Raw genomic sequence first — 17,657 nt, 5'->3', positions numbered from 1 at the left:
CCATTACTCAGGCATGCAAAACAAAACAAATAAACCACTACTCAAATTTCACAACTAAATTCACAGGAAACAACTGTAATCCTATGCATACTTATTTGGATGTAAGCTCCATGGAACTCAGTGGTTACTTTTGACTGCACAGGTTCAACTTGTAAAACGCAGTGAGCATTAACCAGTGATGTTGGAGGAATCCGTCCAGGGGATGGAGTTCGCCGAGCTTTCAGCAGCTCGGGCCCCTGGACTTTGGCTCACCTCCCTGCAAGCTGGCCTGACTTGATCGCATCAAGTCAGTCCAGCTCATGAGTTTTCCATTCCACACCACCCCGTAAATCACAATTTGTGTAATTTGCACAAATGTTGGCTGTAATTTGCACGAATTGCAGTTCCAATCTGCACAAATGATGGCCCGTAATTTGCACAAATTATGGCCATTATTTGTGCAAATTGCAAATTACAGAGAGAGAGAAAGAGAGATGATACCAGATTTTGGGAAAAAGCCTGCAGCTCAGCTCGCAAATGTAAGCCGAGCCAGGGAAATCCAGTGAACCCAAAAAGGGCCAGATTTCCCTGCGATGGACATCGCTAGCTTTAACCACACATCTTCAGGCTGCTGAAATGCAGCCTTTAGCTTTTAATTCGAAATACAAACAATCTCAGAAAGAAGTGTTACTATTTAAACTTCTACCTTGAAGAAGGAACCCATAAAAAAAGGGAGGATTACCCAGCCTCTGCTTGATTATTTTCCTCTAACTTTCTCTATATTAATCTGTCATAAGCAAAACAGTCAAACTTGAAAGCCTTGTTTTCAACTCATTCACTTGCCACAGGAAGGAGGATCTATCGATTGCTCTAGCACTTAACTTTATTCCTCCTGCTCTGAAAAAAGTCCCGGACCTGCTCTCCCCTGAGTTCCCCCTCCACTACACCACTGGTCTGGATAGCTGAACTGTCTACCTTCAAACATAAAAGAATTCGTTGCTGGATGCAGGGACATAGCACTTCACAACTGGGTCATGGAAATTGCCTCACCTCTCAAACTGATGCCAGGAGGCATTCAACTCACTGGCTCAAGGGTGAAATTCTGAAAAGACTACAATCCCTTCCACTCCCCAGTATGTATGCTAACTTTTGCAGTTAGGGAACTTCTGACCTAATGGCCAAATTAGATGCTCTCTAATATTTCCATCTGATCCCTTATACATTTTATTTAATTAATTTAATTTAAAATATTTCTTGCCTGTCTTTCAGGGCAGAAGCCCTCCCAAGGCAGCTTACAGCAATAAAATACATAAAAACCATTAAAATATTAAAAGTGATAAAAACATAAACACAGAAAAATAGCAATAAAAACAACAATAAAAGCCAACAATAAAACCAGCAACAGCAACAATGGCAGTAACAACAACAAGAGCAGTCACATCAAGAGAAGGCCAAGGTAAAATAATATGTTTCCAAGGCCTTCTTAAAAGCTTGCAATGATGGAGCATGGCAGACCTACAAAGGCAACTTGCTCCAAAGGTGTGGGGCCACTGCAGAGAAGGCCCTGTCATGTGTGGTCACCCACCTAACTGCTTTAATGGGTGGGCAATGAGAATGGCCTCTCGTTCTGCTTTTAAAGTGCCTTATCATTACCTTTCTCATATTGGACATGTTCTGCTTTGAGCCTGGACCCACCCCCATGTCAGGGGCAGCAAGAGGGAAGCACACTGAGGAGTATGGTGGATGGGGGTGTGGGATTAAGCATCCCCTCTGGCCTGCTGCTTTCCTGCAGCAATTCACATCATCCCCCTGCTAATTTGCAACTGTTCAGCACCAACCCAGATTCTTGGAAGACCTACATCAGCCATAAAAAGTGGCCAGCACAGCTCTCCAAAGAGCTGGCCTGGCCCAAATGCCTGGTGTGAGGGGGTCCTTTCTCAGAGCCAGGCATTGTGGGAGGAGGTGTCCCTGGAGACTACTGGTACCACAGCAGCAGCAATGTGGGGGATTTAAGTGGGAGGGATGGCCAGGGTAGGAGACATGGGGGGGGCGGCAGAAGGCACAGTGGGGGTAGATGCAAGAAGTGGCAGAGGGGCAGGGGGGGAATGTAGTGGGGAAGATACAGCAGGGGGAGATGTGGCAGCAATGGGGGGTGGGCAGATGTAGCCAGGGGTGGGGGTGAGATGCTGCAGGGTTTGGGGGGAGGCATGGCAGGGGTGGATGGGAGGTGTGCTGGGGGTTGGGGGGAGATGTGATGGGGGAAGATGAGGTGGCAATGAGGGTGGGCAGATGTGGCAGAGGTGTGCATATGCTCTCCTATCTCAGGCGAGAGCTTGCACCAGCCCTGCAGGCATTACATATCGTCAAAAGCCAAAGCAAATAAAAAGGTCTTCAATATGAACTGCACCAGAGTTGGCACGTGTGTTTTTTTCCTGGGGTGGGAGTATTCCCTGTAGGATTTTGCCAGTACAAAACACCTGTTAACCACAGCCTTTGATATTTCTTGTTTTATCTCCCATCCCGCCCCGCTCACCCTTATATTGTATAATCGTCAATTTGGGGGCAAATAATTCCTACTGATTACGGTGGACAACCAAGACAGTTTAAGGTGGGGACGTGTCTGGGGCCGGGGAAAAGTCAAAAGGTACAATAAACAAAGTGTCATTTCCCACATGGAACAACGATAACATAAAGATATATAGGTATTAGCTGACCTATAGGAGATGGGGGCTCCTCTCTTTTACCTCCAGCCATTTCACTCAGGTGACCTCTACCATTTGATACGTCTTGGCTCTACATTGCCCAAGGGATAAGCCAGAGCGCTGGAGAGCAGATGAAGGATGCCCACATCTGACCTCACCTCTGCATTGTCTCATGGCTAGGGACATAAATCAGACATTAACCCCTCCTTTCCAAGAACAGTGTCAAGAACCCTTGTGATAAGACAGGACATCATAAATGATTTTGCCAATGGCTTTCCCTCTTTCCTCTTTAAATTATATTTCCCTTCCTTCCTTCTTTTTGCTTTTAACTGTTGGGCTATATTTTACATAAAAGATAGCTCTTTCTCAGCACCTGAATTTGCGCATAAAATGGACAAGATTAGAAGTCCGACAACCTGTTTCCACTCTGGAGAATTTTCGAGTCACTGAGCTGGAATTCACACTTCCTTTCTGAAATATGAGCATTGCTGGGGGACAAGCCTGATGGGAATTCACACTCTCTGACCTTTCCCCTAATGCCACATTTGTTTGGGGCTAGTTGATGTTACTCGAGAAGGAAAGGCACTTTATACATTCCAGGGCTGAGCCCTGTCACTGAAAACAGGTGCCAGGGCTCAGCTCTGGTGAGTGAGCATTAGCTCAAATTAAGTCCTAATAACTACTTTCTGATCTCCTTGTGAGAGCTCAACTCCTTTGCAAGTTTGACTAACTTAGCTATGGCTGGACCAGACAGGCCACTCTTAATTAAGGAAGCGGGTGAACGGGTACAAATCTATCTTTGTTGGATCATTTTCTCTTGTCCCAGTTTGCCCGATCACTGAAATTGTTATCTGAGGCTCTCCTCTGAGTGCCCTCTCTTCCTGAAGTACAGCATGTGGCTACCAGAGAGAGGGAGGGAGGGAGGGAGTTTTCAGTTGTGGCTCCCTGTCACTGGAACACTCTCTCTACCTGGTGCTTATGACGATGTTATTTAGGTGCCAGATGAAGAGTCCCAATACTTTGACTGATCAATTGATTAATATTCCTGTTTTAATGTTGCCTTTTAGGACAAAGTCTTCACAAAGGCCTCCATGCGAGTTGCCATCTTTTACACAAGACGGGGGATCTATCTTTTCGTATATTTACTGTTGCGCACAATGGTGGCCATAAAGGGCTGTTTCTACAACATTAGAGGCTTCTAATGTTGTGGAAATGGTCCTTTATGGCTGCCGTTGCAACAGTAAATATATGAAAATATAGAGCCGCATCTTGCGTAAAAGATGGCAGCTTGAAAGGAGGATGGACGGTTGCCAGGCATGAGCAGATGGGTCCAGTAAGTCGCAGCCACTCACATGGCTTGGCAGGCAGGGGCAGCAGCTCGCCGAGCTGGATTTGGGGGGGCAGTGAGTGGGGGGAATCTGGCGCACTCCCAGACCCAATTGGCTGCCCACACCATCCCTATTCTTTCTTGTCCTCCCCTTTCAGTCTCTCAGCTTCTTTATAAAATTGCCCAACATTTTTCCTACTTTGCTTGCAGCCTGCTTTCCCATTGATTAGGCTGAAGATTCCATAGCGTTATCACCCTGTTTAGTGTACTACAGTAAACATATAATACACTAATTAAGGGGTCTCTTCAGAGAACCATGTCAGCCCAATTCATTACCAGTTAGGAGTGGGTCATACCCACTCTGATTAGATCTTTTATTCTTTCCTAGGTTTGCCCCCCCCCAGTTTTCCTACCCCCCCAAATTCATTCCGGTTACTGCTGTGGGGCTGGACTCAGTCTGCAGAAAGTTGGGGCAGTTTGCAGATTTTCCCGGGCATTTTGCACATTTTTTGGCAAGTTCTGAGATTTGCACAAATTTCTGAGCCAATTACAGCTAATTTGCGCAAACCTGGTTGCATTTGTGCAAATGTGGCTGTAATTTGTGCAAATTGCTCAGAAATTTGTGCACACTGCAGAACCTGAAAACAAAATGTGCAAAAATGTTCCCAGAGTTCAGGGAAAAACCTGCAGCCCAGCTTGCAAACGCAAAGCGAATCATACATGCTGTGGAACTATGTCAAGTCAAAAAAGGACAGGATTTCCCAACTACGAACATCCCTATGCCACAATAAATATTTCAGCCTATAGCAGCCATGTGGGGGGAAAGCCACTTGTCCTAAGCACATAACTAATTCAACACTGGCTGAAACAAGTGAAAGTTTCTGGGTGATATAGTTGTATAAAGAGACCCAGCGTTGAATTTCACCAAGAGCACAGCTCATTTTGAGTGTGTTCCTTCCTGCCACATCCTCCCACCATGACTGCTTGGTCATGTGAATGAGTTCTTGGATATCTACTGGCTTCGTTGTTTGTCTTGCTTGCCCCTTGACCCCACGTTAACCATGCTATTATGCAAGCCACTTTCAAAAGCTTTGTGATGTTACTAAATAAATGTAACAATACTTAGTATGTATATGGAGCCCTAGAGTGCTCAAAGTGCTATACATAAATTATGTTCTTGTCAATACCCCTCTAAAGCAGGTTAGTATTACTATCCCCATATTACAGATGCATGGCTGAGACCAAGAGGCTTGCCAAAGGACCAAACCAGTCATTATGACCCAGTTCACATGATCGCAGCATAGTTAACAAGCCATGGTGGCTTGTTAACCCCGCCGTGCATTCTGGTCGTGTGCTGACCGGATTTCCGTAATTACCCTTAGGGTAATTAGGGAAATCCAGCTGGCACACAACTGGCATGCAGAATGGGGGAAATAAGTCACTGTGGCTTATTTTCCTCGCTGTGATCCTGTGAACCAGCCCTCTGTTTGTCAGGTAGTTAGCCCTGGTGTGCAAGATTGGTGCCAATGGGAGTGCAGTAAGCACCAGGGTGGAGTGGGGTGGAGTGGGGTGGGTTTGATTCTGATAAAGACAATGGCGAGACAAAGGGTTAAAGCCCCTCTCCTCCCACACCATGGCCCCAATCCAGTTTGACCATCCCCCACATTAGCTATTTCTCTTGTTAGAGACCTTCCATGCCAGGGCTAATGATATAATGTGCTATACAAGCGCTCAATGTTGCCCTTGGTGTAATACTGAAATAATTATATGTCAGCATGTCAGATTGACCAAGTCGGGTTTAAATATGGCAGAAATTGCTTTTTCTCCTTGCATTGTCTACAGATAAAGGTCTCTGGTTTGCTGCACTTAAGGCTTGAAATCCTGATAATGACCTTCCACTTGAGCACATTATAGGAGATTCCTACACAAGGTGCCATATGGTTTTGAATCGAAACTTTATATTCATTGTACTATACTAGAATTAAATGTATTCATGAATTAGGCAGTGGCTGAAGTTAGATTCAAAGGGTTGGATCCAGACTTAGACACATTTAAATCAATGGGAAGTTAGTCATGACCAAACTAAGTTCTATTGATTTCAATAGGCTACTAGAAGTATGACTAAATCTGGATCCAACCCATAGTACTGACATGTGTCTCTCTGTGTTTACAGTTTACACACATTACTATTTTTACCATAGAGGCAGTACATACAAGTCATCCAGTGATATGCACACATATGTGAACCAGCTCTTGTACCAAGTTTGACCAATTATCTATTTAGCCTATTGTTGTTGGCTGTGAAAGGCAGCAGTTGTCAAGAAATCCTTTAACTAGGGACTGAACCTGGAGTCATATACAGTCAGGGCCAGAAATATTGGAACAAGGATAACTGTTTTGGCATTTGGCCTCTCTACACCAACACATTGAAGTTGAAAGGAAACACACCCAGATGGGAGCGAAGTCAATTCAAGAGGTTTGACAAAAGTGGGGCACTAACCATTCGGGAAGTACAGCCAGTGGCATACACACACACCCATCATTGGTGGCTCATAAGTAATGGAACAAACCAACATCATTTCAAACTTAAGGATCGCCTTTAATACCTGGATGAAAATTCTTTGCAGTCAATGACTGCCTGAAGTCTGGAACCCATGGACATGACCAAATGCTGAGTTTCCTCCCTCGAGATGCTTTGCCAGGCCTTTACTGCAGCTGCCTTCAGATGCTGCTTGTTTGTGGTCTTTCTGCCTTCAGTCTTGTCGTCAGTAAGTGAAAAGCATGCTCTATTGGGTTGAGTTCAGGTGACTGACTTGGCCATTGAAGAACATCCCACTTCTTTGCCTTGAGAAGCTCTTGGGTAGCTTTTGCTGCATGTTTTGGGTCATTATCCATCTGCAATATGAAGCGGCATCCTATCAGTTTGGCAGCATTCAGCTGAATCTGAGCAGAGTATAGCCCTATACACTTCAGAATTCATCCTGCTGCTTTTATCAGCAGTCAGGTTATCAATAAGCACCAGTGACCCGGTTCCATTGGCAGCCATACATGCCCATGCCATAACACTGCCTCCACCATGTTTGACAGATGATGTGGTATGCTCTGGATCATGAGCTGTTCCTGTCTTTCTCCATACTTTTCTCTTCCCATCATTCTGGTACAAGTTAATCTTGGTTTCATCAGTCCAAAGAATCTTGTTCCAGAACTGGGCAGGCTTTTTTAGGTGTTTGCTGGCAAAGGCTAATCTGGCCTGTCTGTTCTTGAGTGTTACCAGTGGTTTGCACCTTGTTGTGAAGCCTCTGTATTTACATTCATAAAGCCATCTCTTGACTGTAGATGTTGACAATGACATGCCTACCTCCGCAAGAGCGTTCTTGACCTGGCTAGATGTTGTGAAAGGGTTCCTCTTTGCCATGAGCAGCATTCTGTGGTCATTCACTTTACTTGTCTTCCGTGGTCTTCCAGGCCTTTTGCTGTTGCTGAGCTTGCCAGTTAATTCCTTCTTTTTCAGGATGTTCCAAACTGTTGTGTTGGCCACTCCCAATGTTTTTGCTATCTCTCTGATGGGTTTATTTTGTTCCTCAGCCTAATGATGGCTTCCTTCACTCGCATGGACACCTCTTTGGACCTCATGTTGGGAGTTCCAGTGAACAGCTACCAAAAGCAAATGTAACACTCAGAACCACCTCCAGGCCTTTTATCTGCTTGATTGGTCATGGGGTACCCAGGAAACAGGCTACACCTGGCCATGCAGCTGCTTGTCAGCCATTCGTTCCATTACTTATGAGCTCCCAACGATGGGGGGGGGTGCCACTGGCTGTCCTTCCTGAATGGGTGTTGTTGTTCAGTGGTTAAGTCGTGTCCAACTCTTCGTGACCCCATGGACCATAGCACACCAGGCCTTTCCTGAATGGATAGTGCCCCACTTTTGTCAAACCCCTTGAATTACAGCTGAAAGTCCTGTCTTCGCTCCCATTTGGGTGTGTTTCCTTTCAACTTCAATGTGGTGGTGTACAGAGGCCAACTGCCAAAACAGTTATCCTTGTTCCAATATTTCTGGCCCTGACTGTACATAAGGGTTTCAGGGAACCTTGCCTAGTGCTTGTGTGAATACAATCTTGGTGCAACTGAAACTCTCCTTTGCCCATTATAGTCCTGGGTCTTTCTAAGCGCATGGTAACCTTCAGAGAGGAAAATACAGTTTTTAAAAAATGTCTCACTATACTTTTCTTCCTACACCTGTCTCTTTCCTGGGTCTTGAAGAGCTTGGCATACAGCCACACCACAGCTGGGAAGTTAGGAAGACTTCCTGTGAATCATATCCCACCCCAGCAAAGGAAGAAAGAGCAGTAATCTTTGTGTGGGAGAGAAGGGGAGGAGGTTACTAAAAGCCCCTGGTGTTGGGCGATATGTGGCTATTAGATAAAAGCGCTTTCCATTAGTAGAGAGTGAGAGTTTTTCTAAGTGCAGTTTATCTGTTGAGGACAGAATCATAACAAACCCTCTGCAGATAAATGAAGTAACTACTTCTATTTGCCTCCTTCCTGCTCTGTGACTCTTGGAATTATGGAACAAAGAAGAGGAAGGGAAAAGAGCAGGTACTTGAATCACAAAGAAGAAACAAGTGAGGGCAAACTTGAAAATTCTAAGAGAAAAGTACCCAAGTGTTGCAAAATAGACACTCAGTTGATAAGGAAGTATATAATATTATTCTGGAACTATTTAGAAAAATACATGGTTAGAATAAATACGAAGATGAATTTGATAACGACACATACAGTTACAGGAACTCAGTTCATGCTCTGTCAGGATCTTGGAATCCTTTATGAATAACAAATTCAGTCCTATCTGTTGATGGATTGCTGAGCTAGTATGCATTTAAGCTTTAGTCATGAAATACCAGTCAAGCAACTAGATCTTGTCCACAAAACTCAAATGATTTAATTCTGTGACACAGTTTTCTAAGACAGGTTGCCTAGACTTCAGTTCTTTCACTGAAGTTGAAGTAGGATTCAAATATCTTGTGGCGTGTCTGTACATGCGCACGTGTGCACGCACCCCCCCCCCAAGAGGAAGCGAGGAGAGATTATAGTAATACAGAAATTATTAAGGCTTATCCCAAAATGCCACTAGACTGGCATTTAGTGCTCAAATTACTGGGGGGTGGGGGCAGAGGATGCCCAGCCCCTTACCTCTTGTGGCAACACCTTAAGGGCGTAATCCTATGGCTGCTAGATAGTAGCTAGATGGCCATAGGATTGGTCGGTTCCTGGGAACCGAACTCAGAGCCTGCGCTCCGAGGTTGGTTCCTGGAGAACCGACCCCTGCCCCTCCCCCGCTGCCTCATAGGCAGCGCAGATTGTCCCTGTGCTCTGCACTCGGAAGAGCAGCGCAGAGTGGGGGAAAGGGGGCATTCCTGGGGGTGGGGAGTTCAGAAGTGCCAGTATAACACTTCCTATGTGTCATCTGGCCTCCCCACCCTGCGCTCCAAGGTCTCACCACTAGACAGCCGAAATTGGCCATCTAGCCACAAATGCAGGGCAGCTGGAGCGTAGAGGAGACGATCCCCTCCAGGCTCATCCTGCCCTGCACTGGATAGGCGGTTGCATCTGCGTTCGGAGGTGGCCATCTATCTGCATAGGATTGCTCCCTCCATTACTGTTTTAGAAGGCCAAGGAGGGGGACATGGTTTTACTACAACTGGAGAGAGTCAGGGGTTCAGGCTTGTAGATTACATTAAGGGAGGAGTCCCTACCATTTCTCCCACAATTTAAGTACTGCTGGCATCTTGCCAACAGTGCTGGAACTGAATTGGTCATTCATAAAGATAATGAGAATTCAAAATTGTTACAGAGGAGCAACTGGATCTGTGTGACTGCAATTATGGTTGGTATTTCATCTATCTTTATTATTTGTTGCAAATATACAACTTTATGAACAGTTCTAGATGTCAGGGATGATGAGTCCAAGCCTCTTGAGATGTCTGACAGCTCCAATTCTGAATCAGAGTTGGAACAGCTAGAGCAAAGCTTGAGGGAGGGAGAGCCCCAAGAAGCTGGGAGAGATTCCTCCGAAGGCCTTGACAAACAGATGGCACAGCTTGAGTCCCTGCCCCCTTCCTCCACCATAAGTACTCAAGTTTCCAAGGAGGAGGAGGAAGAGGAACATGACTTGAGAGATGCTAGGGTGCGTCGTAAAGCAAAGCGGAAAAAGTTAGGGGCAGGGCTTAGATGCTCCATCAGGATAGCCACTCTTAGAAGCCAACATAGGAGGGAGCCACCCTAAGAGGGAGGGGCATCACTAGGAAGCAAGTTTGGCCAGGAGGTTCATGGGCAAACTGTCTGCAACTTCACTACCATCTAGTTCGTCTTCCTTGATTAGAGATCGCAGATTAGTTATTTAGGGCCTGAGGCAGTCTGAGAACTTCCTTGAATCTGCATTTGTAGAAAGGATAGTCTCTAGCAAAACAAAGTCATATTAGCTTGAAGCTTTGTCTCTTTGTGGTGTCGACTGCGAAGGAGAAGGATGATCTGTTTCCTGACACTAGGAGAAGTATCTTTTGATGATGGGTGCACTTTTCTTACAATGTTCATGTGATACAACATGGATTGCCTTGTGAGTAAAACCTCAGCTCAGCTTAAAAATGTGAGGCCTGAGCATGTGGTGAAGCAACTAACTGCATGACTACTTCATTGCAGACCCACTTCTCATTCTGGAGTTGTATCCAATGTTAGTGTAACTTAAGCCCCATTCATTTCAATGGGTATACTCTAAGTAGGACCAACATTTGATACAACCCATTGTTTCAGGGACATGTGTATTGGTGTTCAGCATTTTTCTTATCATCAAGGCTCAGCCTAAAGACATGTGGACCGATGTCATCATGAAGAACAGTGCACTTGAATATGCAGTATGCACCAAACAAACTATGCAAACCTGGAATTACAGGGAAAGAACTCAGGTCAGAGTCAAAAAGCATAACTTCCAGGCTTCAGCACTCACATCACATCTCATCAGAAAAATCAAGCACTACCTAAAAATGGCTTTGGATGTTACAGCACATGCTGACAACAAGTAGCCATGTATATTTCTGCTATAATATTCAGAAATAAGAATGGCAGATGCACAAACTGTTTTCTGCACCTTCTATTTGTGGATTTCCCCTGTTATCCTTCAAATATTACAGCAAAAGCCTGACTCATTCATGGATTGCTGTAATGTCTGACAGCACTCTTGAGTATGTGGTATAAGACAGGCACTGACTGTGGATTCAAGTCCGACATGCTAAGACCTGGGCAGTGCTGACACAGCTAACAAGAACAGAAAGCACGAGGCAGGGGGTGGGTGGTGGTGGTGGTGGTGAAGGTTCCTGTTTGGGCCTTGCATAGTGGAAGACACAGCTAACTTGTTTCACACATTCCTCTGGCTTGTCATTGAGAGCTAGAATGGTGTAGTGGTTAAGAGACTGAGCTGCAAATCGGGAAATCTCCAGTTCAAATTTTTCCAAGGACTCACAAGGTGGCCCAAGGAAAGCTACCATTTCACACCCTTTAACTCCCCACCCACCCACCCACCCAACAAGGTGGGGATAATAATACTAACCTACCTGTTGTAATGATGACAGAGATAATGAATGTCAAACACTCTGAATACTCAAAAGTGCTATACTATTATTGTTGTTATTATTATTCATATGGGCCTGCCAGCCCCCTTTTCCTCACCTTTTGCTGACATGAATATCAGTCATCATTGTGCTTCCAAAGGATTACCAAGAGAGGCACAGCCTGCTCACATGTGTACCTTTTCTCTTCCAATGAACAAAAAAATGGGCAAGGGGGCACCCAACATCTGCATGATGCTTGTGTCTTGCCAGCTCTCACTCCCATCCCCTAACACCCCTGGTCTGAACCATTTCTGCCTCTTCCGGAGGGCGGGGGAGGAGACACGAAAAGTCATACATGATGGATTTGACCACCTTAATTAACGTAAACAAAGCAAAGTGGAACATCAAATAATGTCTTCAGCTGCTTGAAAGACAAGAGGCGCGATGCAGGCAGTGCTGAATGAAAAGAGGAGGGCTTTTGATGTGTGGGCTGGCAGGTCCCCCATTTGTAAATAAAGATGCCCCCCGTATCACGGCTTATCCAAATATTTTCATTTACCGTCACAAGCTGAGAGAAGAGGTTGATGGGCTTGGACTCTTCAACTTTCAGCCTTTACCCTGTAGCCCTTGAGGGAGGAGAGGAGGGAAATAGGGGAGGAAGGCAAACATGCATACAGGTTACTCAGTTGCCTCATACTCGCCTTGTAATTGCTTCATATATAACCATAGCAACATGGCTGCTTCAGAGCAGAGGTTGCCTAGGGTGGCCACCATTTTTTCTTAGCAGGGCTTCTGGCTCTTCAACAGCCAAGTCTCTTTCCTGTCATAGCATCCCTGTGGCTGGCATGGGCAAAGGCTGAAAGAGACCAAGCTGGTCGAGCCCTGTCTCTTAGCCTGTGCTGGTGAATACAAACATTTGGAAAGGTCACAATATGGAGACTACCTTTATTTACAATAAATATGGGGAAACTCATGACAGGTATAGTTGCACTTGATGAATTGCTACCTGTCATGCAATTGTTAACAGGGGGCCCTGCCAGTTAAAAGTTGGTAAAGGGTGCCATAGCAATGTTAGTTTTTCCTCTTACACTAACACCTGCTCTATCTGTTTTGATTGCAAAGCACTGCCATATAAAAGGGACCATCCAGTGTTGTAGTGTATGTATGTGAACTAAGGGAGGTCCATTTTGGTCTCAGTACCTACAATAGCTGGAAGTAAGGGCAGCCTTCGACAGCAGATGATCCTTAAAATCTACCAAATACTAAATATCATTCCATGTCACAATAAAATGCTATCAAACTGCAAATACCAATTGCACATCAGCTCATCATCATCATCATCATGGTGATCACTCGTGACCGAGTAAGATTGTCTTCATGGGTCTGCAGGTGGCTGTAAAGGCCGATTCTGGATCTACACAGCCTCCCACAGTGAGGACACAGGTTTCCAGGTGGAAGGCGGTCACGGTGAGGGTTTGCTTGACATGCCTTCCGCTGAGCTCGTTTCTCCCTTTCGCTCTGTACTCGTGCTTCTTCAAAGTCCATAACACCTTTAATATAGGCTGACCTCCAGTTGGAATGCTCATGAGTTAGAGCTTCCTAGTTCTCAATCGTTATGTTACATTTTTTCTAGATTAGCTTAGCTTTAAGAACATCTTTAAATCTCTTTTGCTGTCCACCAATATTCTGTTTTCTATTCATAAGTTGGGAATAGAGTGCTTTGGAAGTAGGGATGTACGAAAGCCTTAGCTGGCTCCATTCTGGGGCATCCACAGTGGGGGGGAGGTGCTCCGTCCATCCCCCCAGAATCCTCCCCAGCTGGCTCCGCTCCGCGGCAACTCCGCGGAGCCGCCAGCCGGGGCCGGCCGCAGCCGGAATTCTGGCTGCTGCCAGGCTGCTCCAGCTGCCATTTGCGTGGCTGCCTTTTGTCGTGATAGGCTACATAAATACTTACGTAACCTATCACGGCAAAGAGCAGGGGCGCAAATGGCGTAGCGGCCGCCATTTGCGCCCCTGCTGTTTGCCGTGATAGGCTACATAAGTATTTATGTAGCCTATCACAGCAAAAGGCAGCCACACAAATGGAGGCCGCTACGACGGCCGCCATTTGCGGCTGCAGCAGCCTGGCAGCGGCCGGGAGACCAGCCAGAGCCGCCGCCGCATCCGCCACCAGGTATGCTCCGTCCCAGGGGGATTCCGCGGGGCGAGGAGGCCGTTCCGCCACGGATTCCGGGGGGCTGGATGCCTCACTGGAGTCTGTGGTGAAATTCTCTGATATCCCTATTTGGAAGACGATAATCAGGCATTCAAACAACATGGCCGATCCAGCAAAGTTGATGTTGGAGAATCATTGTTTCAACGCTGGTGGTCTTTGCTTCTTCCAGTACGCTCACAATAGTCCATCTGTCTTCCCAAGTAATTTGCAGAATTTTTCGGAGGTAGCGTTGGTGGAATTTTTCGAGAAGTTGGGAGTGGCATTTATAGATGGTCCATGTTTCACAGGTATACAGTAAGGTTGGTAGTACAATGGCTTTGTAAACAAGCATTTTGGTCTCCCTGCGAATGTCCCGATCCTTGAACACTCTACGCTTCATTTGGGAGAATGCTACAGTCGCAGAGCTCAGGTGATGCTGAATTTCAGTGTCAATGTCGGCTTTAGTGGAGAGATGGCTGCCAAGATAAGAAAAGTGATCGACATTTTCCAGCATCACACTGTTAAGCTGGATTGATGGCACTACAGAGGGATTGGTTTGTGCTTGCTGGTAAAGCACTTTGGGTTTTTTGATGTTAAGCGAGAGGCCGAGCTTTTCATATGCTTCTGCGAAGATGTTTAGGATAGTTTGGAGATTTTCCTCTGAATGTGCGCAGATTACGTTATCATCAGCATATTGAAGTTCTATGACAGAGGATGTAATTACCTTACTTTGTGCTTTCAGCCTACTGAGATTAAAAAGTTTTCCATCTGTTCGATATATGATTTTTACACCAGTGGGAAGTTTCCCTTCAACAAAGTGTAGAATCATAGCGATGAAGATAGTGAATAAGATTGGAGCAATTCCTGTTTAACGCCTGATCCCACTTTGAATGGATCACTTTGAGAGCCATTGTTATCCACGACTGTTGCCGTCATGTCGTCATGGAGGAGTCGCAAGATGTTCACAAATTTATTAGGGCATCTGGTTTTCAGAAGGATGGTCCAGAGAGCAGTACAATTTACAGTGTCGAAGGCCTTGGTCAGATCGATAAATGCCATGTACAGGGGTTGGTTTTGCTGCTTGCATTTTTCTTGGAGCTGTCATGCAGTGAAGATCATATCCACTGTCCCCCTGGAAGGGCGGAAGCCATTTTGGGATTCAGGGAGGATGTCTTCTGAGATAGGTGGAAGGAGGTTTGCGAGGATCCTTGCCAGGATTTTCCCTGCTGTAGCTAGAAGGGAGATGCCTCAATAGTTTCCACAGTCTGTTCTATCACCCTTTTTAACTAATCCAGTCAGGGAGAAGATGAGGCAGACTATGTTTAGGGCACCTTTTCTAGCCCCCTTCCCATACGGGGTGAGCAGAATGGATCCTGAATAGGACTGCTCAGTCGTGGATACAGCTGCTGAACTACTCAACTGCCTCGGTCCTTGAGCCAGGACGACTGAATCTGTATCCACCGCCATTGTGCCGGTCCATGACTAGGGGCTTCCGGATTTCACAGTCCTGCCCCCGTTGCCATTCGCCAATCACCATGGGACTTTTGGTTGGTTGGGTTTAGATTGGAAGACGCCTGTGCGTGAATTTGATTTATGTGTGGAGATCAGTGCACAATGATCAACGCACAGTCTTCACAGAAAAGGCTCTAATCCAATGGCATGAATATCATGACAATTGGTGGTCCTTTATCTGCTGCAGCCTTCATCTGCCTTCTCAGCCGTTGTAACATACACCTTGTTATCTTCCATCTGTTCTGCCGTCGAGGACTTTCTTGGATCGTTCTTTGTCTGGTTCCTCCCCCTTGACCTTGCCGCCATGGGTGACCCTGCTGGGAGTACATAACTCCCGACAGCTTTGCTCACAGGGTTCATTGGAACACACAAGCCCACTCACCACAGCAAGGTGACGAGCCAGCGAGTAGGTGCACATCAGCTATCAAACAGTAAAATGCCATTGTGAGCTAGCAATTAAATATTGTCAAATATATTGAAACTGAATATTATCAGATGTAAAAATGTGGCTGTATAATATAGAATGTTCTCTAAATATTTGACATCAATATTTGCAAGGGAGGATTTTAGGAGATTCTTTTAGGGCACAATCCTATGTGTGTTTAGACAGAGAAAAGGCCTCCAACTCCCAGCATGCCCCAGCAAGGCTGGCTGGGGCATGCTGGGAGTTGGAGGCCTTTTCTCTGTCTAAACACACATAGGATTGTGCCCTTAGAGCATGTTTGTTCCAGTTTCTTCTATTCTGCACAAGCTCAGTGACTCTTAACCATTTTTGTCTCCTCAAATTCCTTTCTCTGCACCTGGAATAACCTCCTTTCCTCTTTATTCTTCAAACCACATCCCTCTGTTCTTTCACGTTCTGCTTCCTTAGCAAAGCTGTTACTGGACAACCCAAGACTCAGTTTGCCAGATGACTCTCCTCCAGCTCAGCCCTGTAAGTAAGCCTATAAAAGTTACTAGCCTGCAACATTTTTACTACCTTGATAGGAGGCTAGTAGCCTGTGTTTCTATTGGCTGCAGAGGAAGTGATAGGGCGGCCACTTATGAATTGCCAAAACAAGAGAAAATGTATCACCAAGAAAGATTTGTATAAAATGTACCTGCAGTAATTTATATGTATAGAAGCAAATTTAGAAATAATTACTATAATTTAAATAGAAATACAGTACATCTCACCATAGTGTGGAAAACTATGACTAGGTGACCTGTGTGCTTTGCTCAGTCTGCTGTCCAGGTGCTGTTGATGGGCAACTTTAAGGTGCAGCTCTTCCTTCTGATGGTTATCTTTATACTGGACTTGGACTGGAAAGCCCTTCAAGTAGAGGATGCCTTCAAAATACAAGACACATGATCACCCTAGGATGTGAACCCCCTTCCTCTGCAGCAAGAGAAAACTTCAAGAAAGTTTGCAAAAGAATGCTGTTAAAATCTAGTTAGTACATGAAACAGCCACAACAAGCTTCAGCAAGAAGACAACTTGTAAGGAAGACTGGTTTGAGGCCTACTCAAACGACACAATGTCAGTCTTGCAAACAAACAATGCAGCCTATCTAACAACACCAAATGCTCCTGAGGAATTCAACTCAGCCAAGAGTGCAGGTCAGAATGCAGCTAGCTGCTGTATAAGAAATACAAACTGCCCCTGAATTTGGAAATTTCACAGCATATGTGACAGGATTAAAAAGGCCATAGGCCCCACTACTGTTACAATCTACCACTCCCAAAGGCACTGGATGGCAAAGTGATCATGGAAGAAGCAGACACAATGTTGGGTGGAAACCTGTCTTGACTGGTATTCTTGTTAAACTGATGTCTCCCAGACTACACTCAGTGCACTGCCAGAACATCCTATGACAGACAAGGAGCCCATAGTACAAGGACCAAGCTAAGCTATACATTTGGTAAGTGCAAAGATGGTGAGGAAGGCCAGTATTCCTTCTGAGGTGCATAAGCATGGAAAGATCAGCATTATTACACCTCCCCATGATATCGTGTTGCACAGGTGGCAGGAAGGAGGACATGTGTAAGCTATATACTACATTAATGTCATACTGTATAAAAATAAAAGGTAGCTGTGACAAACCTCTATATTCTGATGTTGCACACATGTAGCACAAAGCTGGCACCATGCCAGGATGCCTGAATAGGCTTATCTCACCTTCTTGTTCTCCAATACACATCCAAAAACATAAGGTCTTTTTTTTTAGAATAGCTAACGGGTTCAAACCAGTTAGGGGCCGCGGTGGCTTAGTGGTTAAGACACTGAACTGCAGACTGGAAGGTTGGCAGGTCTGCAGTTCGAGACCCAAGTGCTGCGTGACGGAGTGAGCTCCTGTCTTC

At 45.5% G+C, this 17,657-nt stretch overlaps 1 protein-coding gene across 15 annotated transcripts in view; it reads right to left on the bottom strand.

The window, feature by feature from the left end:
- The window catches only part of SKAP1 (src kinase associated phosphoprotein 1), a 433,456-nt gene that overhangs the window by 152,269 nt on the left and 263,530 nt on the right, over positions 1-17,657 (bottom strand). For 3 of the 15 annotated variants that reach the window (XM_084804852.1, XM_084804853.1, XM_084804851.1), the window contains exon 5: positions 16,494-16,646. The exons of the other annotated variants lie outside the window; for them this stretch is intronic. In XM_084804852.1, the coding sequence (XP_084660978.1) occupies positions 16,494-16,646 (153 nt within the window). The remainder of the gene's footprint in view (positions 1-16,493; positions 16,647-17,657) is intronic. 15 annotated transcript variants of the gene reach the window in all.

This window comes from Heloderma suspectum, chromosome 6 (genome assembly GCF_057233095.1).
Source record: "Heloderma suspectum isolate Gila_16-S chromosome 6, 16-S_ref, whole genome shotgun sequence".
Taxonomy (NCBI): Eukaryota; Metazoa; Chordata; class Lepidosauria; order Squamata; family Helodermatidae; genus Heloderma; species Heloderma suspectum.
This window is presented reverse-complemented; position numbering and strand designations above follow the sequence as displayed.